Genomic DNA, 27362 nt, shown 5'->3' with positions numbered 1-27362 from the left:
CACAATACCCCACTCGGGGATCATAGATAAGCTAAACAGCTTAAATGTAAATCCATATGTCACAAGATGGGTTGCAAACTGGCTAAAGAACAGAACCCATAAAGTCAAGATTGCGGGAACCATGTCAGACTCAAACCAGTCACAAGTGGTGTCCCACAGGGCTCTGTCCTGGGACCCCTCTTGTTCGGCATTTACTTCTCAGATGTGAAAGCAAACATGGGAGGGTTGTGGCTGACAAAGTTCTCAGATGACTGCAAACTAGGCGCCATAGTCGATACACCAGCTAACACATACATCCTACAGAAAGGCCTCACTGAAATGGACAACTGGTGCCGGAATCATGGCCTTAAACTGAATGCCAAGAAATGTATAGTCATCCCCTTTGGGAAAAACAAAGTACCCACAAATTATCACATAGACAGTAACCCACTGAGTACTGAAAAAGTAATCAGAGACCTGGGGACCCAAGTTGATAGTGACCTCTCATCTGACACCCACGTTGCCAAAGTGGTTAGAAAGACTTTCTACCTTGCCCACCTTATCATGAAGGGGTTCACATCCAGATCAAAGGAGGTCATCGTGCCCCTGTACTCCTCCCTTATCAGGCCCATGATTGAGTACAATTCCCCATTTGGTATGTACCTCACCCGGTACTTACAACAGCTGGAGAGACCCCAGAAGTTCCTCACCAAGAGGATCAAGGGTCTCCAACATATGTCATATGCTGCCAGGCTAAAGAAACTCCAGCTCTATTCAGTAGCATACCGCCTGCTCAGAGGTGATCTGTGCCTGACGTACAAGGCCATGTCCAACCAGGAATTGATGGACATGCTCCACCTCAAAAAATCCAAATCCATAAGAACCACGAGAGCCAAAGATTTAAACCTCAGTACAAACATGAATAGAACATGATGGAGGGACAGATTCATAACTCAGAGGCTTCCCATACTCTGGAACAAAATCCCAGTACATGTTAGGCAGAGCCCCTCACTGACTCTCTTCAAGAGAAATCTTGACGAGTGGATGGGAGATCGTAGGTTTACCCCGGGGGTCACCCCTGTGTTGCTACTTGACAGAGGTACAGTAAACTAATTTTAATAAGTAAGGGGGTCTTCAATGTGTCACTACTAGACAAAGGCACAGTATTCTAAATTTATTCTATACACCTTAGTACCACTACATGGGGTGGCGAAAGCCACATCTCTAGGGCTAGGCTTGCAAATGCCCCAAGGCAGATAGCCTAGTACTAAACTATGAAACTATGAAATGATTGACCAACAATTGGCTTAGCTTCTGGTGTCATTCCAGGGGGAACCAGTATCTGTCAGCCTGAGAAGACATGGCTGACAGACCATGTTGCTTGGTTAGAGATGGCCTTCACCTGTCTCCTCCAGGCTTTTGGATACTGGCAAAGACACTTGCCTCCCCATAGTGCCTTTTTTAGGCAAAGTGAAAACAACACAATTTCCAACATAAAAAATCCACTCAAGATAAACTCAAGGTTCTGCTGCTTAATACTACCGGCCTAAACAGAAAACTACTCCCTGCAAGCACTCTTCACCTTGGAAGATGCTGACATGTGTGCAGGCACTGAGATATGGTTCAAAGCTGCAGACAGCTCCCTAGCTGTGCATGGCTACAATGCCTTTCACATATTCAGACTTCAAAATGAGTGTGAAAGAACCAAAGCTGGAGGTGTATCAATCTTTATAAATGCCAAATATACCTTGAGACTGGTTAAACAGTATGACTCTCTTGAGCTACTCTAGGTCCAATTAACTATAGGTAAAGCATCATCCCACTTCATTACAAGCTACAGGTCTCCCACCATTAACCAAGAGAAGCGCACCGCCTACCTGGACTTACTACAGCCAATCACTATACAGCCAAACACTTTGCTCGTGGATGATTTCAACTATCCTTCCATTGATTGGGTGGTGTACACAAGCACAGACACACTCCCCCTGAGGTTCCTGGACCTTGTCAATACAAATGCCCTGGAACAGCTAGTCTGTACCCCCACAAGGGGCAAAAATGTACAACACTTAGTACTCACCAAACACTGGGGGTCACTGCACTACCCCCTGTGCATTGCCTTCCCTGGTAAAGTCAGACAATAAATCTGTCTCGTTTGAAGTAATGATCAGACCCGACACCCCCACAAGAGCCAAAAAACGAAAACATTTCTATTCCTCCAAAGCATAGGCAATGATATAAAAAGTTTCAACCCCCTGCCAACACATCCAACAATGACCCCTATGCAGAAAAGTACACAAATGCCCTGTATAACCACCTAAACAACTGTATAGATTTGGCTGCACCTGACCAGATCAAAACCAGGTCTTCCAGAAAAAACAGGCCACCCTGGTGGAACTCAAGTAAAAATAGGTTATATAACAAAAGGAAGAAACTGATGTCCAAGAACAAGAGGGAAGTTACTGAGAGGAAGAAGAATACAATCCACAGCATGAACAAGCAAGTCAGATATGTTGTGAAGTCTTCTAAAGCTAGTTATGAAGCTAAATTAGCATCCCTTGCTAAGGATAATCATAAGGCATTTTTTAGCTATGTCTGAAATCTAAAGGAGAACACCAACTATGTGCCAAACATAGTGGATTGTACCTCTCATACTGACCCTGAGGAAACTGCCAACCTCCTAGCTGACAGATTTGGTGCAAACTTCACCCCACTATCCCCATCAGCCATACTGCAAAGCATACACGACACCAGTCCTCTACCTAGTACTGCCAAAAGGTAGGTCATATTTGTGCTCTCCAAGGCCAAATACATGTCTCTATGGGATCAGATAACATCCCATGTTGCTTATTAAACAATCTAGAACAAGACCTAGTGGAACCACTTGGCACACACTTTCCCCTCAGCCTGAGCACTGGATTTGTACCAGAAGAGTGGAGAACAGCAATGGTAATCCCCTTGCACAAAGGGGGTCCCATCAGCCGACCCTGGGAACGATACATCCAGAAGCCTAACCAGCCTTACCTGCAAGGCCACGGAAAGCAAAAATCATGACCTTATCAACAAGAACATAGTCGACCTTCAAACTGTGGATCCAGCTCAGTTTGGTTTTGTAAAGGGTAGATCATGCTTATTGAACCTGTCAGACTTCTTTGAGAATGTCACCAAAGCTCTGGATGAAGGCAAAACAGTACATACTGCCTATCTTGACTCAGCCAAGGCTTTTGACACAATCCCCCATTCAGGTATAATTAAGAAATATTCCCAGCTGGGGAATAACCCATACCTCACTAGATGGGAAGCAAAATGGCTCACCAACAGAACGCATATTCTCAAAGTTGGGGATTCCACCACTCACAGTAGACCAGTTAACCAGTGGCATACCACAAGGATCTGTGCTGGGCCCTCTACTGTTTAGAAACCATTTCTTGGAAATCTAGGTGAAAGTAGATGGCCTATTGTTTATCAAGTTCACTGATGATTGTAAACTAGGTGCAATCATTGAGTCCCCAAACGATGTTAAGATATTACAAAAGGGGCTAACACAGACAAATAATTGGTGCCATTATTATCCCTTTGGCAGACCACCCTTCCATATTCACCTCAGCACCAAAGGAAGGACACAAAAACAGGCTTTCTACTATTTTTATGCACTGTCCTTCCAGTCAACCTTGTTGGTTCACTGCCTCATGGCTCTTACACATTATGCTGTACCTGGCATGATAGGACTTACCAGTCTGCCACCAGCCTTCAGTACCATGCCATGTTCTGTATTACTGCTCACCCCCAGCCTTCAGTACCACACCATGTTCTGTAGTACTGCTCACCCCCAGCCTTCAGTACCACACCATGTTCTGCAGTACTACTCACCCTACAGCCTTCGGTATTACACAATGTTCTGTAGTACTGCTCACCCCCAGCCATCAGAACCACACCATATTCTGTAGTACTGCACAACCCCAGGCTTCAATACCACACCATGTTCTGTAGTACTCCTCACCCCCAACCATCTTTACCACACCATGTTCTGTAGTACTACTCACTCCCAACCTTCAGTACCACACCATGTTCTGCAGTACCGCTCACCCCTGCCTTCAGTACCACACCATGTTCTGTAGAACTGTTCACCCCTTCCTTCAGTACCACACCATGTTCTGTAGTATTCCTCACCCCCAGCCTTCAGTACCACACCATGTTCTGTAGTGCCACTCACCCCCAGCCTTCAGTGCCACATCATGTTCTGCAGTATCATTCACTCCCAGCCTTCAGTACTACACCATGTTCTGCAGTACACCTCACCAGCCTTCAGTACCACACCATGTTCTGTAGTAATGCTCACCCCTTCCTTCAGTGCCACATCATGTTCTGCAGTATCATTCTCTCCCAGCCTTCAGTACCACACCATGTTCTGCAGTACACCTCACCAGCCTTCAGTACCACACCATGTTCTGTAGTAATGCTCACCCCTTCCTTCAGTACCACACCATGTTCTGCAGTATCATTCACTCCCAGCCTTCAGTACCACACCATGTTCTGCAGTACACCTCACCAGCCTTCAGTACCACACCATGTTCTGTAGTAATGCTCACCCCTTCCTTCAGTAGCACACCATGTTTTGTAGTACTGCTCACCCCCCAGCCTTCAGTACCACACCATGTTGTGTAGTACTGCTTACTCCTGCCTTCAGTACCACACCATGTTCTGCAGTACTGCTCACCCCAGCCTTCAGTACCACACCATGTTCTGCAGTACTGCTCACCCCCAGCCTTCAGTACCACACCATGTTCTATAGTACTGCTCACCCCAGCCTTCAGTACCACACCATGTTCTGTAGTACTGCTCACCCCAGCCTTCAGTACCACACCATATTCTGTAGTACTGGTCACCCTAGCCTTCAGTACCACACCATGTTCTGTAGTACTGCTCACCCCCCAGCCTTCAGTACCACACTATGTTCTGCAGTACTGCTCACCCCCAGCCTTCAGTATCACACCATATTCTGTAGTACTGCTCAACCACAGCCTTCAGTACCATACCATGTTCTGTAGTACTGCTTGTCCCCAGCCTTCAGTACCCCACCATGTTCTGTAGTATTGCACACCTACAACCTTCAGTATCATACCATGCTCTGTAGTACTGCTCACCCCTGCCTTTAGTACCACACCATGTTCTGTAGTATTCCTCACCCCCAGCCTTCAGTACCACACCATGTTCTGCAGTATCATTCACTCCCAGCCTTCAGTACCACACCATGTTCTGCAGTACACCTCACCAGCCTTCAGTACCACACCATGTTCTGTAGTAATGCTCACCCCTCAGCCTTCAGTACCACACTATGTTCTGCAGTACTGCTCACCCCAGCCTTCAGTACCACACCATGTTCTGTAGTACTGCTCACCCCCCCAGCCTTCAGTACCACACTATGTTCTGCAGTACTGCTCACCCCCAGCCTTCAGTATCACACCATATTCTGTAGTACTGCTCAACCACAGCCTTCAGTACCACACCATGTTCTGTAGTACTGGTCACCCCAGCCTTCAGTACCACACTATGTTCTGCAGTACTGCTCACCCCCAGCCTTCAGTATCACACCATATTCTGTAGTACTGCTCACCCCAGCCTTCAGTACCACACCATGTTCTGTAGTACTGCTCACCCCTGCCTTCAGTACCACACCATGTTCTGCAGTATCATTCACTCCCAGCCTTCAGTACCACACCATGTTCTGCAGTACACCTCACCAGCCTTCAGTACCACACCATGTTCTGTAGTAATGCTCACCCCTTCCTTCAGTAGCACACCATGTTTTGTAGTACTGCTCACCCCCCAGCCTTCAGTACCACACCATGTTTAGTACTGCTCACTTCTGCCTTCAGTACCACACCATGTTCTGTGGTACTGCTCACCCCCAGCCTTCAGTATCACACCATGTTCTGTAGTACCAATCACCCCCAGCCTTCAGTACCACATCATGTTCTGCAGTACCACACACCCCCAGCCTTCAGTACCACACCATGTTCTGCAGTACTGCTGACACCCAGCCTTCAGTACCACACTATGTTCTGCAGTACTGCTCATCTCAGCCTTTAGTACCACACCATGTTCTGCAGTACTATTCACCCTACAGCCTTCGGTATCACACCATGTTCTGTAGTACTGCTCACCACCAGCCTTCAGTACCACACCATTTTCTGCAGTACTGCTTACACCCAGCCTTCAGTCCCACTCCATGTTCTGCAGTACTACTCACCATACAGCCTGCGGTATCACACCATGTTCTGTAGTACTGCTCATGCCCCGCCTTCAGTACCACACCATGTTCTGCAGTACTGCACACCCCCTACCTTCACTACCACATCATGTTCTGTAGTACTACTCACCCCAGCCGTCAATATCATATATTCTGCAGTACTGCTCACCCCCAGCTTTCAGTACCACACCATGTTCTGCAGTACTGCTCACCCTCAGGCTTCAGTACCACACCATGTTCTGCAGCACTGCTCATCCCCAGCCTTCAGTAACACATTATGTTCTGCAGTACCACTCACCCCCAACCTTCAGTACCACACCATGTTCTGTAGTAATGCTCACCCCTTCCTTCAGTAGCACACCATGTTCTGTAGTACCAATCACCCTCAGCCTTTCGGTACCACATGTTCTGCAGTACCACACACCCCCAGCCTTCAGTACCACACCATGTTCTGCAGTACCCCTCACCTCCAGCCTTCAGTACCACACCATGTTCTGCAGTGCTGCACACCCTCAGGCTTCAGTACCACACCATGTTCTGCAGCACTGCTCATCCCCAGCCTTCAGTAACACATTATGTTCTGCAGTACCTCTCACCCCCAGTCTTCAGTACCACACCATGTTCTGCAGTACTGCACACCCCCTGCTTTCAGTACCACAGCATGTTCTGTAGTACTGCTCACCCCCAGCTTTCAGTACCACATCATGTTCTGCAGTACTACTCACCCCTGCCTTCAGTACATGTTATGCAGTACTGCACACCCCACGCCTTCAGTACCACACCACGTTCTGCAGTACTGCTCACCCCCAGCCTAGTACCACACCATGTTCTGCAGTACCACTCACCCCCAACCTTCAGTACCACACCATGTTCTGTAGTAATGCTCACCCCTTCCTTCAGTAGCACACCATGTTCTGTAGTACCAATCACCCCCAGCCTTTCGGTACCACATCATGTTCTGCAGTACCACACACCCCAGCCTTCAGTACCGCTCCATGTTCTGCAGTACTGCTGATACCCAGCCTTCAGTACTACACTATGTTCTGTACTACTGCTCATCCCAGCCTTCAGTACCACACAATGTTCTGCAGTACTGCACACCCCCTGCCTTCAGTACCACATCATGTTCTGTAGTACTACTCACCCCAGCCCTCAATACCATATGTTCTGCAGTGCTGCTCACCCCAGCTTTCAGTACCACACATGTTCTGCAGTACTGCTCACCCTCAGGTTTCAGTACCACACCATGTTCTGCAGCACTGCTCACCCCCAGCCTTCAGTACCACACCATGTTCTGCAGTACCCCTCACCTCCAGCCTTCAGTACCACACCATGTTCTGCAGTGCTGCACACCCCCTGCTTTCAGTACCACATCATGTCCTGCAGTACTGCTCACCTCAGCCTTCAGTACATGTTATGCAGTACTGCACACCCCCAGCCTTCAGTACCTCACCATTTTCTGCAGTATTGCTCACCCCCAGCCTTCAGTACCACACTATGTTCTGCAGTACCACTCACCCCCAGCCTTCAGTACCACACCATGTTCTGTAGTACTGCTCACCCCAACCTTCAGTACCACACCATGTTCAGCAGTACTGCTCACCCCAGCCTTCAGTACCACACCATGTTCTGTAGTACTGCTCACCCCCAGCCTTCAGTACCACATCATGTTCTGTAGTAGTGCTCACCCCCAGCCTTCAGTACCACACCATGTTCTGCAGTACTGCACTCCCCCAGCCTGCAGTACCAAGTCATGTTCTGTAGTACTGCTCACCCCCAGCCTTCAGTACCACACCATGTTCTGCAGTACTGCTCACCCTCAGCCTTCAGACAGTGCTGTACTCCTCCCAGCATTAGCATTGGTTTAGCAGCTGTTATTTGTGCTTGTCAGAATTCCCCTAACTTCAGGAGGTGAACGCCTTGACACACTGTCATACAAGTGCAACTGGCGCCCTTCGTATGCCTGTTGGATTAAGTGCTTTTCAATTAAATGTATTTGTCTCACTCCACTGGAGTACATTATACACTTTGGTGCTTTCTGAGTTTCAATACATCTGTGCACCCAGGCCCATTGGGCGCACCCTCTCTTCTGCCTGTTACAAAATCTGAAGATCCACTTAACCAGGAATGAGAAGACCTTAAAGAAAAGTGTTTGTCCAGCTACTTACCATCATGCATGGCATCAGGAAGCAGATCTGGCTGCAACATCCCTCCTCCTGTATCATGAGATGGGGGTGATTCACATTTTGCAAGAAGTAAACAAAGCTGCTCCAGTGGGATGCTATAACCTTCAAGATATAATCAACAGAATGATGTAGTTAAAGACTGATCCTTCCTTGAATTTTAGGTTAAGTTTACAATACTGTACTAATGGACAGTCACAAAAATATATAAGAACAGAACATTTATTTAGTAACCACAGTTACAGACTAGATACCTCTGTAGTAAAACAGTTAGCTTCCATATTCCTAAATTCTTATACATTGGAGCTTTGTCACTGGGTTAAAACTTTTCCACACTTTTATCTCTTACTTTTTCTGAATGCATGTAATGTCTGCACCAGTAATGCATTTGCAGTGATTTAAGAAATAATCCTTTCTATCATAAATTTATTTTTAATTTATTAATCCAGTAAATGGAATGTTTAGACACTTTCCCATCAAAATCCAGGTTCATTCTACAACTACCCACAAAGCATATATCATTTCAGAGAGGTGCACCAGTTTCTAACTATAGGTTAAGCAGTAATTAAGTGAGGTATAAAAATAGGAGCCATGTGGTGTATTAATTATTCCTTGAAGCTGTAAGCCGAGGTACCGGATGCACCAGTAAAAATATGACTTACTCCTTTGTGCTTCTTTGGGTTTTTGGTTTGTGAAGGAGTTTGTGTGTGTGTTTTTTTTTATTATAGGTTAAACAGCACCAACAAATGTGTATATCAGTACAGTATTTAGAGAGATCCACTGCACTGTTATGAAATGAAAAAATAAAAGAAGTCAATAACAGACTACATCAGCTTTAAGAATAAATACAAAACAAGCAGTTTTATGTGGGGAATGCCCACTGCACAACCCCACCCCAAATCTCCAAGCATACCAACTCTAAGATGCCCTGTCTTGGGGGTGACATAAACAATATTACTCTTAACATTAACATTAACTTCTATGGAATAGAATCAAGATAATAATCCTGGATGATGAAACCCATTCTGAGGAAAGACCTGCTAATAAATCACACATATCCATGTAAAATGATACTTGGAGCTAGATGGCTTAATATACTTTTGTGGGAACTTTACAAAACTTAACAGTATGTCAGGACTGACATCTACTCTATGCCCCATATTGATAAACTATATAAAAACTGGATAAAGCAAGGTACTTGTCCATCCTAGACCTGACCAAATGGTACTGGCAAATCCCTTTGAGAGGAAAGGATAAAAGGAAAAAAAAACTTCTCTGTAGCAGGGAAACTCTACCATTCACTGCACAGCATTTTGGAATATATGGAAAGTACAGTTTTGTACCTACCATAAATGTAGATGTCCGAGAGGAATGCATCTGCAGTCTTTACAAATGGGTTGTCCTGTCGTCAGGCAGCCCTTCGGTCGGCCGGATTCCAAAGTCTGGGTCTGGCTTCGGCTGGTGTCGCACTTCACCCGACGTCATTGCGGCAGTTATTCGGGTATAAAGGCATCAGCCGACGCCATTTTCCTCAGTGTTTCTTGCCCCAGATGCCAGGTGCCCTCTTGGATGGCTAAATTTGGATAAATGCCAAAGTTTCCAAATGGTAGAGAGCAAACACAAAAATATGCATGTATGTACATATATACAAACAAATACACCATAATAGATCCCCCCCAAGCTAGCTGAAGATTGGCAAATTCCCTAGGAGTACCTCAGAGGGGAAGGAGGGTGGGTAATCCTGACTGCAGATGCATTCTCTCGGACATCTACATTTATGGTAGGTACAGAACTGTACTATGTCCTTCAAGGATGCATCTGCAGTCTTTACAAATGGGTAGAATACCATAGCTAAACTAGGGGAGGAGGAAATGAGAAGAGATTATGGTGTAGTTAGGATCCCTTGCAAAACAGCAGTGGCAAAACCAGCACGGGATCTAGAGTATAGAGGTAAGTTATAATGCTTGGCAAATGTATGCACGGAGGTCCAAGTAGCAGCCTCTATAATGTCCTTGGTAGCCACTCCTCGTAAGAAAGCTGTGGTAGTGGCTGTAGCCCTTGTGGGGTGAGGCCTGATGTTCTCTGGAGTTTTCTTTCCATGGTAGGAGTAACAAAATCTAATGCAATTTCCTATCCATTTGGAGATTGTCGGTTTAGAAATTGGTTTTCCTTCCTTTCCTGCTGCATATGCTACCAGAAGCTGGTCAGTTTTTCTATTGTTTTTTGTCCTGTCCAGGTAGTAGCATAATTGTCTGTGTACATCCAAGGTATGTAAGAGCCTTTCTCCCCTGTTCTGTGGGTTGGGGAAGAATGTAGGAAGGTGGATAGCCTGATTTAAAGATACTCTGGATACCACCTTAGGCATAAATGTAGGATTTGTTCTCATGGACACTCTATCTTGATGGAAGATTAGGAAGGGTTGCACTGCCATTAATGCCTATAGCTCAGAGACCCTTCTTGCTGAAGTTATTGCCAGCAGGAAAGCAGTCTTCCAGGATAAGTATTGCAATTCTGCTGTTGCTGCTGGTTCGAAAGGAGGAAGAGTCAGTTTTTCTAGCACAAAGTTCAAGTCCCATGCTGGTAATGGAGGTTTCCTGGGAGGTTTTACATTTTTAATTCCTCTCAGAAACTGTCTGAGCAGAGGATGCGAGAAGACAGGAGGATCCAAGCTGTACTCTGCTGAAATAGCTGATGCATGTATCTTGATGGAGGAATAGGACAGGCCTGTATGGAAGAGCTCCGCCAAGTACTCCAGGATGTTGGCTATGTTCACCAGTGTCACATTTGCCCTTTGCAGTACTCCAGATGAGATATCTTTTCCATTTTGCTGCATAATTCTTTCTTGCTGAAGGTCTGCGAGCCTCCAGGATTATGTCTTTAACCCTTTGGGATAAATCTGGGTTAATTGCTGTTATGTAATGTTCCAGGCAGTTAGCTGCAGAGTTTTTAGGTTTGGATGCAGAATGTTGTAGTTGTTCTGTGTCAGCAGTAATGGGATCAGGGCAGTGTCCATATTTGTTCCCGGACATGCTCCTCAGCAGTGGATACCAATGTTGTCTTGGCCAGTCTGGGGCTATCAGAATGATCCTCGGACGTTCCTCTTTGATCTTGAGAAGCACCTTGTGCATCAAAGGTAGTGGTGGGAATGCGTATGCTGTCAGGCTTTTCCAACTGAAGGATAGGGAGTCCACCCTCCAAGCAAGTGGGTGGTAAGTCCTTGTGCAGAATTTCTTCAACTGGTGATTGGAAGGGGATGCAAACAAGTCTATTTGTGGTAATCCCCATTCTCTTGTGATGGTTCTGAAGATGTCCGGATGCAGCATCCATTCGTGGGCATCTGTTGTAGTTCTGCTTAACATGTCTGCTAGGATGTTTTCCTTCCCTGGTACATAAATTGCCTGTAACTGAATGTTGTAGCTCAGAGCCACATCCCATAGGTCCAGTGCCAGCCGGCATAGAGGGTATGAGTGTGTGCCTCCCTGTTTGTTGATGTACCACATAACTGTGGTGTTGTCTGTCCTTATCATCAACTGGCCTTCTTGGAGAAAAGGTCTGAATGCCTGGATTGCCAACTTTACTGCCATCATTTCTTTTAGATTTATGTGCAGATGCAGCTGGTCTTGAGTCCATAGGCCTTGAATGCACTTGCCCATCATGTGTGCCCCCAACCGAGGTCTGAGGCATCTGTCGTGATGGTTTGTCCTGGTTGACTTTGCAGAAGGGCAGTCCTGTGTTTGATTGACAGGCCTGAGCCCACCATAAGAACTCTTGCTTTAGGCATGGGATCATTGGAATTTTGGTTTCTAGGCTGTGCTTGTGCTGAGACCACAAATTCTTTAGGTACCACTGTAGCTTTCTCATATGCAGCCTGGCATGAGGGACCAGTATTATGCAGGATGCCATGAAGCCTAGAGCTTGTAGCACTTTTCTTGCAGTTAGATGGCTCTGCTTTGTTAATGCCAAGAAGTAGAGAGGAAGTTGCTCTTTCTTTTCTGCAGTTAGAAATGCCATTTGTTTTGATGTGTCCAGTTCTGCACCCAGAAAGGTTATTCTTTGGGATGGAATCAGCCTTGACTTTTTTGTATTGACTGTATATCCCAGGGCTTGCAGCAGGTAGATGACTCTTTGTAAGTCTTCTGTTAGTTTGTTTTTGTTGTCCGCTTGTATCTGGCAGTCGTCCAGGTAGGGATAGATTTGAATTCCCTGAAGTCTGCAATGAGCGATTACTGATGCCAGGCATTTCGTGAACACTCTGGGAGCAGTAGATAAGCCAAAGAGCAATGCTGAGAATTGATAATGCTCTGATCCTGCAAGAAATCTGAGGTATCTTCTGCAAATTGGTCTTATGGGGACGTGCAGGTATGCCTCCTTGAGATCTAGAGTTACCAGCCAAGACTCCTTGCCCAGCATGGGAAGAAGCTGCTGTAGGGTCAGCATTTTGAATTTTGGAACAATGAGGAATGTATTTAAAGCGGACAGGTCTAGAATAGGCCTCCATTTGTTTTCTCTTCTTGGTACCAGGAAGAGCCTGGAGTAAAATCCCTTCCCTTGCTCCATAGATGGTACCTTTTCCACAGCTCTCATTCTTAATAATTGAGATATTTGTTTTAGAGCTTCTGTCCTTTGAGAAGGTGGTAGGTTTGGCATTCCTCTCTTTCCTGGTAGTGTATGGAAATGGAACCTGTAACCTTTGTCTATAGTCTGCAAAATCCATTTTTCTCTTGTAATGCAGTGCCAGTTTCTTGAAAATAATGTTAGCTTTCCGCCTAAGGGCGCTTCTAATTGTTCCCTGGTAGGCGGTGCCACCGCCAAGTCACTGTGATTGAGTTGTTGTAGTGGTGGTGGCTGTATCCGTGCCTCGTTGGTTGTTACCCTGCCACTGGCGACCCTGTAGGCACCCCTGGATTGGTTTCTGCCTCTAGAGCCTATTTCTGCCTCTTTGTGCCTTAGAGGAGTCTGGAAAGGACCAATTTTGGAGGGCCAGTTCCTGCTAAACCTTGGAGGTTGAACTTGTAAGAAATCTTTTACTGTTTGCACAGATTTTGCTTTCTCTTCCATCTTTTTTAGTACCTGCTGTGCGGGGGCACCAAATAAATTGGCCTTGTCCATAGGTGCATCCAAAAGCTTAGATTTGACATGGTCTGGTAATGCCTGTTCTTTCAACCATGCATGCCTTCTGATAACTGTGCCAGTCATGGCTGATCTAAAGGAAGCCTCCAGTGCATCATAGCCACATTTTAAAGAATGGTTACTAACCTGCTGTATGTTATGTAACATTTCTTGAACATACTTTTTATCTAAAGATTCTTCCGAGGACAGCTTTTTAGTCAACTGGTCAAGCATAAACTCTTGATATTGAATCATATGAAATTGGCAGTTCAAAGCTCTAGCTGACAAAGTAGCAGAGGTGTAAACTTTTTTACCCCATCTCTCTAAGGACCTGGATTCCCTTTCCGAGGGGAGGGGGTTTTTAGAAGAAGTAGCTGCTACAGCTTTAGGGCCCTGGGAGATTGTCTCTGGATCTGCAAAAGGAGCCTTATATAAGTGGTGATGCGTGTCCGGGACCCTGTAGTACCTATCGGGCTTAGCAGGAGCCGGAGGTAAAGTATCAGGAGCAGTGCAAGTATCATTAAATGCATCATCAACCACAGGTAGAACTGGAGGTATAGCTAAAGGCCTATGCTGTGGCAAATGTAGAAAGGTCCTAAGCCTTTTTCTAGAGTCTGAGAAATCTTGGCCCTGCCACTGAAATTGCTCCCTCATAGCATGCAAGGTTTCCCCAAAGGAAAATTCCTCAGGAGGAGAGGCTGAAGGGATGGACTCCTCAGCATCAGAGTCTTCGTAAGGAGAATAAGAAGCCTCAGGAGGATCTGTATGTTCTGAGTCATCAGAGGAATCATCTGTGGCTTCTGGCTCAGGGGGCTCTGCTCTAGGCCTCTTTTCTGGAGGAGGGAGAGAGGCCCTGTCTGGATGAGGCTGGGCTCCACGAATTAAAGTGATGAGATCCTCTGCTAAAGAAAGCATATGGGAACTGGTGCTGGGCCTGTGAGAGGGGGGCTTGGCAGGCACAGGTTTAGATGCTTTGGCTGCTTCAGCCCTGGCAAAGGCCTTAATAGACATAGCTGGTGGAGGCCTAGCAGCTCCACGTGCAGGGGTAGAAATATCTAGGGGAATGGTGTCTGATAAATCCTGTGAAATCGCAACAGAAGGTTGGATTTCAGAAGCCGTTTCTACCAGGTTAGAAGAGGCCTCGGTAGAAGGCAAGTTATCGGCTGAAGAAAGAACCGCTTGCTCGGTTTCGGCCGAAACCGAGACACTGTGGTTTTCTTAACCGCGTTTCCGGCCGAAACCGCGGACCGCGAGTGTCGGTCCTTTTCTTTGCGTTTCTTGGTTATTTGCGTAGTCGGAGGATCCGGCGGCATAATGTAGGCAAAATCGGAGCCGAAAATCTGTTCAGCAAAGTCCGACGCGTCTAAGCGTCCGCCCGGTTAAAGAAGCACAGGCTAGACAAGCTGCTACGTCGTGGTCTGGGCCTAAACAATGTATGCAATAGGAGTGGAAATCTTTATGAGGTATTTGTTTCCCACAAGATAAACAGTTATTAACTTTCTCTGACATCGGCTGAGGCAAGAAAGAGTCCCCAACGGGGTACTTAGCTTTATAGAAGTCTTCGAAGTAGTATTCGGTAGTAGTAATCTCTGGATCTGACCGACCGGCACTTGCGAACAGCTTCTGCTTCGGGCGCCACGCGGCAAGAAAGACTGAGGAAAATGGCGTCGCCTGATGCCTTTATACCCGAATAACTGCCGCAATGACGTCGGGTGAAGTGCGACACCAGCCGAAGCTAGACCCAGACTTTGGAATCCGGCCGACCGAAGGGCTGCCTGACGACAGGACAACCCATTTCTAAAGACTGCAGATGCATCCTTGAAGGACATCACCAGGGGCACAAAATAATACCACCTTATAAGTGGTTACAAAGTGCAATATGCAGACAACCACTGATGAACCTAGTCCAATCTCCCATGCTCCCCAGAGCACAGTCTGCTTAAGTGACATCTAAAAATGCTATGATGAGAAAGAATTATTCAGTGGGGCAAGGGAAGTGGATGTTTATCTTGAAAGTAAATAAGGACACTTTTGCCATTTACCACGTGTCATTCTAGTTCCTGGTAAAAAAGGAATTTTGAGATACCAAGGTCAACCCAAAACATGTTTTTACTGTGGTTCTCATGACCCTTTAATAAGGAAATGTAGCAAGAGGAAATGTTATCAGTGTAGGGAGGCAGGGAATGTAGCTGGACACTATAGAAAGAACTAGGTCAAAATGTGGAGCAACAAACTATTTTTGGTTTAACTGTGAAGATACAAATGAACATTTTGAAAATGAGGAAAAAGTTGAAAAGGTACATGAAATAGTGACAGACGAGTTTGAGAGTGGTAAATATATTAATGAAAAATATGTTCGTGTGGGTGTGGATGCCAGGGGTTGGATTCAGTATATAATGTGGATGTGCAAAGTCAATTTACTGTTTTATGTTCTTAAGAAGGGGAGGAAAAATGAGGAGGAAGATGAAGTAGATAAAGATACAACAGCTAAAAAGGGTACATAAAAGAAAGAAGGCTAAAGCTTTTGCAACTAGACATTGTTAAAAAAGAAAGGGATGGTGTAAAACTGTTTCATTAAATGCGAATGTCTTATTAAATGACGAAAAATACTGTGTGCACTTAGTGTCAAAAGCAAGGTAGTGATGGATTTGTTTGCAGGATACTAGAAAATTAAATCATGAGCAAAAAAATGAAGTTGTGTGGGGTAAGGCGGCTAGATTAATCTTTGGAGAGATGCGTGTTCTGAAGTGATACTGCTTGTTAAGAAAGTATTAAGGTATTGGATTTTACAGCATGGGAAGGTAGTTTGGTGGTTAAAAGGTGTGTGCGTGTGTGTGTGTATATATATATATATATATATATATATATATATATATATATATATATATATATATATATATATATATATATATATATATATATATATATATATATATATATATATATATGTATATGCATACACAATAAAAAAAATACAATCTTTTTCAAGAGGTTAAAACTTATGTGATACCAAAAATGGAAATTATAATGATGGGCGATTTTAATTGTAATTTAGGAAAATTAAATGGGAAAATAGGTAATGATGTTAGAACATGCAGACTGACGAAATATGGACAGTTGCAATTAGAAAAAAGAGAATAAATGTACACTAAGTCTTTTTTTAAACTGAAACAGACTACAAGTTCAGATATTTTCATTTTATAATAACTTAAATTTTCACATTTATGGATACTACCCTTGCTATATTTCCTCTGTGTTCTCTCCAATTTATTCATGCTTGTTTTCTTACAAGGTTTCCAGATCAAGTTTGGGTGTAATGTAACTGACAAACAATGACTTCATCATTTCTGACTTCCTAGACTTTATAAATCTTTTTATACAACCCATAGTTATAAAACTATCATTAACCAATTGGTTTATATGATTAAAAAAGCTCAAAGCTGGATCTACCCATATACCCAGGTACTTAAATGAATCTACAGCTATGAGTACATTACGGACAGTTTTTATGATGTGACAGTCTAGGAGGGTTAAAATAAATCATAAAACAACATAGGTTCATAGGTGTATACTAGGCTAATGGCCCTGGAGCCTTTAGAAGCCTAACCCACAGATGTGCCCTGGCATCGTATCGCCCAACGTTAGTTCCCAGTGCCTCTATCAAATAGAGCCACCAGAGTGATCCCCGGGGTGACCTTTCTATTTCTATTACAATTAAAGACAGAAGAGAAATATTTAAAAATATTGGGGATGGATGATTTTAGGAGGTGATTTAGCATTCAGCGGTTAATTGTGAAGGAAGAACTGAGTCATAAACAAATGTAAGATAGATTATGCAGGATATGTAATGCTGAAGAGACTATGAATCTTTTTTTTCCCTTGAATGTCAGAACAAAATGCGTGGAATTTATATTTAAAGGAATTTAGATATGATGGTTTATTATTATTAATGTTGATATTATTTACAACTATTACAGGGATTTTAGATGTGATAATCTAGTAATGTGACTATCTGAAGAAGTTCTTTGCATTTATACAAATGAAAGTGTTAATCTAATACATATTCCAGTTATGGTATTCCTTTGGTGGCTTTGTTTTTTATTATTATTTTTTTATTAATTACATGTTATAATATTGATTTAGCAGATTAAATTGTTGTTACTGCTTTGTGGTCTGTATGCATAATAATTCTTGACATTTTATTTGCCAGTCAAATTTGGGATGTGTATATTGTAATTTAACATTAAAAAATGATTGTCAATGGATGCCGGTAATGAGAGAAAAACAAACAGTTATTTTTCTTTGATATACTTAAATGAAATTGTGCAGTCATGATTTATTAACACTATAAATACACACAAAGAAGGAAAATAAAATGTGTAAATTAAAAAAATCCTCCTACTCCTTATGTTAGGTACTGTGGGATCTTTTGTATCCATCTGAGCTACCACCAACTCAAATAGATGAGACCTCAGTTTAACATCTCATCCAAAAGGATGGCACTTCCACACATCTTTACTCTACATATATGTCCCGATAACCTGATTTTCGGTCTCCCCTGAAAAGAGTCTATTAGCCTAGTGGGACTAATCAGGTCAACAAAAGAATAAATAAATAAAATAAATAAACAACATCTTAATGCAAACTGGAGAACACAACTATAAGCTGAATTAATTTTCTTCTAGTTTATGAAAAAACATTCACTAAGTTTGCACAAGTATGCCTAAAGGGGTCCATCCATCCATCCATCCATCCAAATTTATTTTCTTTTACTTGCCCGGGTCCAGTTTCACTCGTACTGTTTACCAAGCAAAGACAGCGTTTTGACTCATTATTGTATCTTCTGCATTATGTAAGTATGCCCAGGGCATGTAGTTTTAGTTATGGTAAGTTGATGCGTGTGTGAATGACAAACTTTTGGAAATGCAGAAAGCTTCAGCAATAGAGGTGAAATTCTGAGTACAAGTGTTTGTGTGTTAGTGTTTGTGTGTTACTGTTAGAGGAAAGGCTAAACAAGCAGATACTTTTAATATTGTGTGTATGTTCTAATGTAAAGAAAGCATGTCTGAGTGTGTTATGTAATAGTATTACAGTTCTGGAAAGGGCTTTTCATAAGGTAATGTATAGGACTTGAGGTTAGAGACAGTGTTAATAAGCAAGCACAGTGGTGCAATAGGGTGAAGCCCCCTCTGCCTATCCTTACTCATGTGCGCCTCCTATCCCAAGCAACAAACCACAACTCAACATCCCTAGGTATTCCCATGCAAGATGAAATGGTACCTATCTAGCTTGTTTTGGTTCACCTTAGGTCGTCCTCCATCGGACAGAGAAGGTGCACAAAGGCATCTTCACCATGTCCACAAACCAGCTTATCTTGTCTTTCCTCAGCTAAACGTAGCAGCAAATGTCCTCCCAAATTGTTAACCTCTTCTCTCTCTGTCATGGACAGAGACTCTATCACCTCTGTGAACAGACCTTACTTCCACTACTTTTATCTCTGAACTTACCTTGTGAGTCATTAACCAAAACTCTTGGGCATGGCGAGAAGGAGAACAAAGACTGAATAATAGTAAGCTAGACATTTCATCTTATGACTGAGCTCTAACAGCAACAGCAAGTCTTGAGCAACTTCTACAGTTCTGTCTCCTTTACAGTCATCTACTGGTCACTCTTCTGACCTTGCTGTACCCTCAATAGTGAACAAAGTCCCAACTAAAGCCCTTCATCCAAAGGTAAAAGGGTTCATTATGTGCTGACGTCTACAGAATTATGCTCTGAATCCATTAGAATATTTAATTATAAACATATAACAGTCTCCCTCACCTAATTTTCAAATACTGCACATGACACAATCTGACTTTCACAGGTTCATAGGTGTGAACTAGGCTAATGACCACTGGGAACTTTTTAAGCCTAGCCATACATTCCAAATCTCTGATGAGTTTTGGTGACTTTGAAAAGTGTAAGCAGGGACTTGGAAGGTGAAACATTTACAAGCAGAGGCCTGGGAATTGAACCATTTACCGTCTGCCTGTGTACATTAGAGACAGATATCAAACCAGGAATGATTTTAATGCTCCCCATCCAATTGTCCAAGTTACACTTGAATCAGGTTATGGTGGAACTCTGCTTCACATGGATGGGGAGCCTATTCCAGAGAAGGGATAGTCACTGGGATCCATACCTGCCTCCAGCAGGTGCTATTTATACCACAGACAATTTTCACATCTTTGTACTGTACCAACATTTTATGTAATTGTGTGTGTTTGGAGCTTATCTCCCCGGGCCTCTACTGAAAATAAACATATATCCAGTTAGACTAGCCCGGTCAACAAATGTAAAATAAAATAAATAAATAAATAAATAATTCTAGTACTGTTTGTTTTGCAGATATGAAAGAGGTCCATCAGGACAGAGTCTAACACCACCCTGTATGCCAGGAATAGATCTCCCCTCAACAGCCTGTAGGAGACCAAATACAGGGAAAGAGCTTTAAGGCAGTCTGCACAGGACATAATATTTATGCTCTACATTCTTTTAGTAATGTACCTCTGTGGATGTTCCAGTTATTGAATGGTCTGGTTAGGTACACATCAAAGAGAGCACTGTACTCAATGATGGGTCTGATGAATGTTGAGAACAGTGAAACAATGACCTCCTTAGACCTAGATGTCATACCTTTGTTTATAAGTTGCACAATAAAGAATGATTTCCTTACTACTGTAGATGTGTGATGGTCAAAGGCTAGATTACCGTGTACATGTCCCCAACTCCCTGGCTACTGGGTCAACTGTAAAGGGTATGTTGTCAATATGATAATTAGTAGGGGCGGATGACTTCAAGGATGCTATTGTTCATTTCTTGGTATTTAGTTTTAGTCCATGGCTGTGAAACAAGTTACTGGTTTTTGTCATCCCTTCCTGGAGACCATTAATGCCAGTGGGAGATTCTATGACTGCTCCTAATTTGCAATCATCTGTAAATTTGGCCAGCCAGAGGCCCTCAACACTGGCCTTGACTTCAGAGAAGTAGATGCAAAAAAGGAGCAGCCACAGGATGGATTCCGGAGTGATTCTGCTTGTGACTGCACTCTTTGTAGAGGTGCACTCCTCAATTCCAGCTTCTTCTTTCTGCCTGTGAGCCAGCTGGCTATCCACTGGGTAACATAAGCGTTTACACCTACTCTCGACTTTGTCAAAAATGCCTGAGTGGGGTATTGTGTCAAATCCCTTGGTCAGGTTATGGTAGGCAGTGTGAACCGTTTTGCCCTCATCCATTGCTTTGGTGACCTCAAAGAAGTCCACCAGGTTGAGTAGGCATGACTGCCTTTGAAGAAACCAAACTGGGTTGAGTCCAGTGTCTGGAGGTTTACTATGTCATTACTGAATATTGTCATGCTAATTTTGTACATCGCTTGCATATGAGACGAGTCAGCCTTATTGGTCTGTAGAGTTCAGGGTCTGTAAATGGACCGCCTTTGTGCAGAGGGATGATGGTTACTGCTCTCCATTCATGAGGAATAGAGCCTGTTTGGAGGCTACAGTTAAAATAGGTCATGTTTCATGCTGTCTGGAATCACCATCACACAATTTAGAAGGCATCCTGGGATACTGTCTGGCCCCATTCATTTAGTGTTCTTTGCCTTGGAGACAGCATTGAGAACCTGTTCCCTACTGATAACAGGGAGCGTTATATTTAATGGTATTTCCTAAGGGGAGGTTGACAGAGAGGAAGAGACGGGATTAAAGCTAGAGCTGAATTTGTCAGCCAGTAGGTTTGCTTTATCTTCTGGCTCAGTATAGGTGGTTCCATTAACAATGAGCTCTACACACAATTGTGTATTGGCTTTGAGGTTACGGACGTAGCTAAAGAATGCCTTATGCCTGTCCTTGACTTGGAGGCTAAATTTACCTCAAATTGTGCTTTGGTAGACTTTGTCATCCAAGTTATTTGTTTTGCTTGATGAGACTGCTTTTATCCTGCTGGGTGCTACACCTCATAGCATATTGACAATGTGATTCCACCAGGGTGGCTTGTTTTTTTGAGTTAGTCTGTACTTATTCCTGGCGGGCACAGCTGCCTCTATGAAGCTATTAACATGCTTGTATAGGGTGTCTATGAACAGTTCTATGTAGGCAACAGTGTTCTCACTGTTTTGGGGAGGGGGCTTGAAATTTTGCCAGGTTATCCCTTAATAAAAAAAAATAGTCTTGGAGTAATTCCTGAACATTCTGGGCTTAGCTGGGCATCTGAGTTTTATTTTTATTTCAAAAGAGACAGTTTTGTGGTCTGACCTCATCACAGAACATTATACTAGGGGCTGTGGAGCACTCTCCCATATTAGTGAGGATCACATCCAGTATGTTTGTGTCCCTGGTCAGTGTACTGACATTCTGGTCTACAGAGTCTGTGTTTACAAAATCTAGGAATATCTGTGCTTGCATGTTTGGTGTCATATATAATTCCCAGTTAATACTGGGGTAATTAAAGTCGCCCATGAATAAGGTAATGGGTTGGATGGTGAGCGTTTCCAGTAAGGTTAAATATGTGTTATGGATTTCCTGGGGCATAGAGGGGGACCTATAGCTTGCAAGGAAGTGGTACTGGATTTTGCCTATGGTAATTTGAACATGGAGAAGCTTAAGGGCATTGTCCTGTTTGACCAACCTTGAGGTCTATTTATTTTTGATGTAAATCATGAGACCTCAACTTTTAGTCCCTGTCTGTGTAGTGGCTGGTCTAAATGTGTGGAAGGCATTACAACCTTACACTACCAGTGTACTTTCCATGGCTTTAAACCATGTTTCAGTGACTGCATACCATCGGCATTCTTTAGCAGGAGACCTTGTAGGGAGTGGAGTTTCTTACTTGGACTCCTAGCACTGAGGAGTAGCACCTTTAGATATTTTTGGTTTTGATTCACTAGGTCAGAAATATTTACAATGTTGCATTGCCTAAAAAGGCACTATGGGGGAAGCCACTGTTTTAGCTAATATTTGAAAGCCTATAGAAAAGAGGTGCAGGCCATCCATGGCAAAGCAGCACGGTCTGCTGACAGTCTCCTTCCATCTTGACAAATAATGCACCCCCTTAGAATAACAGTAGAAACTAAGCTAATTATTAAAGTCATTCATCTTGTTTGTATTTTGGCATTATTCCTAGATTTATTTATTTATTTGACATTTATTTATGGGGAAAGTCTGACTGGGACAGAGCCCATTTTTAGCAGAGGCCTGAGGAAAAATGCTCCAGACGCATGTCTTTGGATAAGATAAAGTAGAATGCTGATCAAACCAGCCTGGGATACATATTTTGACAGCTCTATGGTGTCTCTCTTCATATAGTCTAGGAAGGTACGTCTCGGGTCATTTATACCTGCATAGACTACTACTGAGTCATACCGGTACTTGTGGTCCAGTGACCAGAGTGCATGCATAATGTGGCAGATCCTGGCCCCTGATAAACAAAGGACCATAACCTTCCCCTTACTCAGCATGGTGAGAGGGATATCAGTGTGCCTCACAATGGAGTCTTCAATGACTAGAATGTTGGCTTGTGTGGTGGCTTGCTCAATGGGCTTAACAGTAGAGGCTCCATGACATGTGGCTTTATGTGTTGATGTGGGTGTTGTTTTGAAAGAGTGCATTCGGGGTTGCTGAGGGTACTTGTTATGCATACTTCATCTAGGATGTGTCTGCGGTTTAGAAATTTAAGTGCCTCAGCATATGTGGGACTATATATCTGCTTTTTATCGTGTGGGATGGGTGCAGAGTGTGTACTTCTGACAGCCTGATTGACATTACAAGTGCTTTTATTTGAGAGCTTTGCCTCCAGTGACATTGTATAAATAGATCTCACACATACCCTATCAGTTTGTTTGAGAATTAGCTGGCTGTCAGTAAATATGAGTCAATTTCTACATTGCCTCAGGGTACTCATTAGCCACCATGCTGGCAAGACAGACAATGAAAGGTCATATCCATGGCCCTTTTTTATTGATTAAATGGTTGCAGTGAGGATATAAAGTAATGTCAGGAGTATCTACCTTTTTAGCTACCATGTATTTACATCCTGCAGAAATGTTACAAGGCATATCGCCGGTGTTCCTACTATAATTTTTCAAACTGATGCGGTAGCTGTACCCTGCCTGACCTTATATACAGTACTTGACCCCATTCCATAAATCAGATGATAGTTGTGGGGCAATAGAACCTGCAGCTTATTATCAGTAGACATTATATAACAATGCTTTTGTAATATGCTACTCATTTCAGGAGAGCACAGAAGAAACTACCAACTGGGGTTTAAAAACAAACTTCATCCAATCTGCCCCTCCAATTCTATCTGTCCACAAAAGTCCCAAGACAACAACATTAAGAACCTCTGTCATGGGGTATGAACACTAAACTGAATCCAAAGCTGTTTTGCAGTTTGAGGTTTTATACTGTGGATCACTGTGTGACACAGGACAGGCATCCATCTCTACAGCCTCTCATACAGATTTTGGAAGAGATTAGCATGACAGAGGACGGATAAACATGGAGGATGCATATTTAGTGATATTTAGCTAACAGAAGGTGTACATCCATTTTTGCTCCTTGTAACCCAAATCTGAAAATGGGGTTAGGATGAAAGGAATAATAATCATCTCTACTGATTGTGACCCAGATGAAGGACACAATGTGACAATGGGTGGTAGCTATCCATGCTACTGGTGACATGGTTTTGAGATGAGTCACATCATTCCAACCTGAATTATCTGTGGTGCTACTGAACCAGGTTTAGGAATGAACATGGAATGTTGGAAGATGAGCTAGATGTGGAAGAAGACTAACAACCTTGTGCTGTACCTGAACAATGCTGTTCTCACCTGTTACTGTGCCCTACCGGAACAATGCTGAGCTCAGCCATTACTGTGCCATATCAGAACAATGCTGAGCTCATCTGATACTGTGAACTACCTGAACAATGCTGAGCTAACCTGTTACTGTGTCCTACCTGAACAATGCTGAGCTCACCCAATACTGTGCCATATCAGAACAATGCTAAGCTTACCCATTACTGTGCCCTACCAGAACAATGCTGAATTCATCCATTACTGTGCCCTGCCAGAACAATGCTGAGCTCACCCGTTACTGTGCCCTACTAGAACGATGCTGAATTAATCCATTACTGTACCCTACCTGAACAATGCTGAATTCATCCGTTACTGTGCCCTACCTGAATAATGCTGAGCTCTGTTACTTTGCTTTACCTGAACAATGCTGAGCTCCCTGTTACTGTGCTCTACCTGAACAATGTCAAGCTCACCCGATACTGTGCCCTACCGGAACAATGCTGAACACACCCGTTACTGTGCCCTACCAGAACAATGCTGAGCTCACCCATTACTGTGCCCTACCAAAACAATGCTGAACTCACCTGATACTGTGCCATATCAAAACAATGCTAAGCTCACCCGTTACTGAACAATGCTGAGCTCACCCGATACTGTGCCATATCAGAACAATGCTGATCTCACCCGTTACTGTGCCCTACCAGAACAATGCTGAGCTCACCCGATAGTGTGCCATATCAGAACAATGCTAAGCTCACCCATTACTGTGCCCTACCTGAACAATGCTGAATTCACCTGTTACTGTGCCCTACTGGAACAATGCTGAGCTCACCCGTTACTGTGCCCTACCTGAACAATGCTGATCTCACCCGTTACTGTGCCCTACCAGAACAATGCTGATCTCACCCGTTACTGTGTCCTACCAAAACAATGCTGAGCTCACCTGATAGTGTGCCATATCAGAACAATGCTAAGCTCACCCATTACTGTGCCCTACCAGAACAATGCTGAGCTCACCTGATAGTGTGCCATATCAGAACAATGCTAAGCTCACCCATTACTGTGCCCTACCTGAACAATGCGAACAATGCTAAACTCACCCATTACTGTGCCCTACCTGAACAATGCTGAATTCGTCTGTTACTGTGCCCTACCTAAACAATGCTGAGCTCACCTGACACTGTGCCATATCAGAACAATACTGAGCTAACCTGTTACTGTGCCTTACCTGAACAATGCTGAGCTGACCCATACTGTGCCATATCAGAACAATGCTGAGCTCACCCGTTACTGTGCCCTACCAGAACAATGCTGAGCTCACCCGATACTGTGCCATATCAAAACAATGCTAAGCTCACCCGTTACTGAACAATGCTGAGCTCACCCGATACTGTGCCATATCAGAACAATGTTGACCTCACCCGTTACTGTGCCGTACCTGAACAATGCTGAGCTCACCTGATATTGTGCCATATCAAAACAATGCTAAGCTCATCACTTACTGTGCCCTACCTGAACAATGCTGAATTCATCTGTTACTGAGCCCTACTGGAACAATGCTGAGCTCACCTGTTACTGTGCCCTACCTGAACAATGCTGAATTCATCTGTTACTGTGCCCTACCTGAACAATGCTGAATTCATCTGTTACTGTGCCCTACCGGAACAATGCTGAGCTCACCCGATACTGTGCCATATCAGAAGAATGCTAAGCTCACCCATTACTGTGCCCTACCTGAACAATGCTGAATTCATCTGTTACTGTGCCCTACCGGAACAATGCTGAGCTCATCCGATACTGTGCCATATCAGAACAATGCTGAGCTAATCTGTCACTGTGCCCTACCTGAACAATGCTGAATTCCTCCATTACTGTGCCCTACCTGAATAATGCTGAGCTCTCCCATTACTTTGCCCTACCTGAACAATGCTGAGCTCTCCCGTTACTGTGCCCTACCTGAACAATGCTGAGCTCTCCTGTTACTGTGCCCTACCTGACCAATGCTGAGCTCATCCGACACTGTGCCCTACATGAATAATGCTGAGCTCTCCTGTTACTTTGCCCTACCTGAACAATGTTGAGCTCTCCCATTACTGTGCCCTACCTGAACAATACTGAGCTCACCCATTACTGTGCCCTACTGGAACAATGCTGAGCTCTCCTGTTACTGTGCCCTACCGAAACAATGCTGACCTCAACTGATACTGTGTCATATCAAAAGAATGCTAAGCTCACCCATTACTGTGCCTTACCTGAACAATGCTGAATTCTTCTGTTAATGTGTCCTACCTGAACAATGCTGAGCTCACCCGATACTGTGCCATATCAGAACAATGCTAGGCTCACCCATTACTGTGCCCTACCTGAACAATGCTGAATTCATCTGTTACTGTGCCCTACCGGAACAATGCTGAGCTCCCCCGATACTGTGCCATATCAGAACACTGCTGAGCTAACCTGTTACTGTGCCCTACCTGAACAATGCTGAAGCTCATCCAATACTGTTCCATATCAGAATAATGTTAAGATCACCCGTTACTGTGCCCTACCTGAACAATGCTGAATTCCTCCATTACTGTGCCCTACCTGAATAATGCTGAGCTCTCCCATTACTTTGCCCTACCTGAACAATGCTGAGCTCTCCCGTTACTGTGCCCTATCTGAACAATGCTGAGCTCACCTAATCCTGTGCCCTACCTGAATAATGCTGAGTTCTCCTGTTACTTTTTCCTACCTGAAAAATGTTGAGCTCTCCTGTTACTGTGCCCTATCTGAACAATGCTGACCTCACACGTTAGTGTGCCCTACCAGAACAATGCTCAGCTCACTCGATAGTGTGCAATATCAGAACAATGCTAAGCTCACCCATTACTGTGCCCTACCTGAACAATGCTGAATTCACCTGTTACTGTGCCCTACTGGAACAATGCTGAGCTCACCCGTTACTGTGCCCTACCTGAACAATGCTGAATTCATCTGTTACAGTGCCCTACCGAAACAATGCTGA

The 27362-nt window shown here is 43.9% G+C and overlaps 1 protein-coding gene across 1 annotated transcript in view; it reads right to left on the bottom strand.

Annotated features, from left to right (window-relative positions):
• Nucleotides 1-27362, bottom strand: part of LOC122798685 (zinc finger protein 708-like) — a 213874-nt gene that overhangs the window by 78724 nt on the left and 107788 nt on the right. The window contains exon 5 of the mRNA XM_044067778.1: nucleotides 8395-8514. Coding sequence (XP_043923713.1) covers nucleotides 8395-8514 — 120 coding nt within the window. The remainder of the gene's footprint in view (nucleotides 1-8394; nucleotides 8515-27362) is intronic.

The sequence above is a fragment of the Protopterus annectens genome, chromosome 3.part1 (assembly GCF_019279795.1).
Source record: "Protopterus annectens isolate FY-2018-M chromosome 3.part1, PAN1.0, whole genome shotgun sequence".
NCBI lineage: Eukaryota > Metazoa > Chordata > Ceratodontiformes > Protopteridae > Protopterus > Protopterus annectens.
Note: the sequence above shows the minus strand (reverse complement) of the source record. Positions and strands in the feature narration are given on the sequence as shown.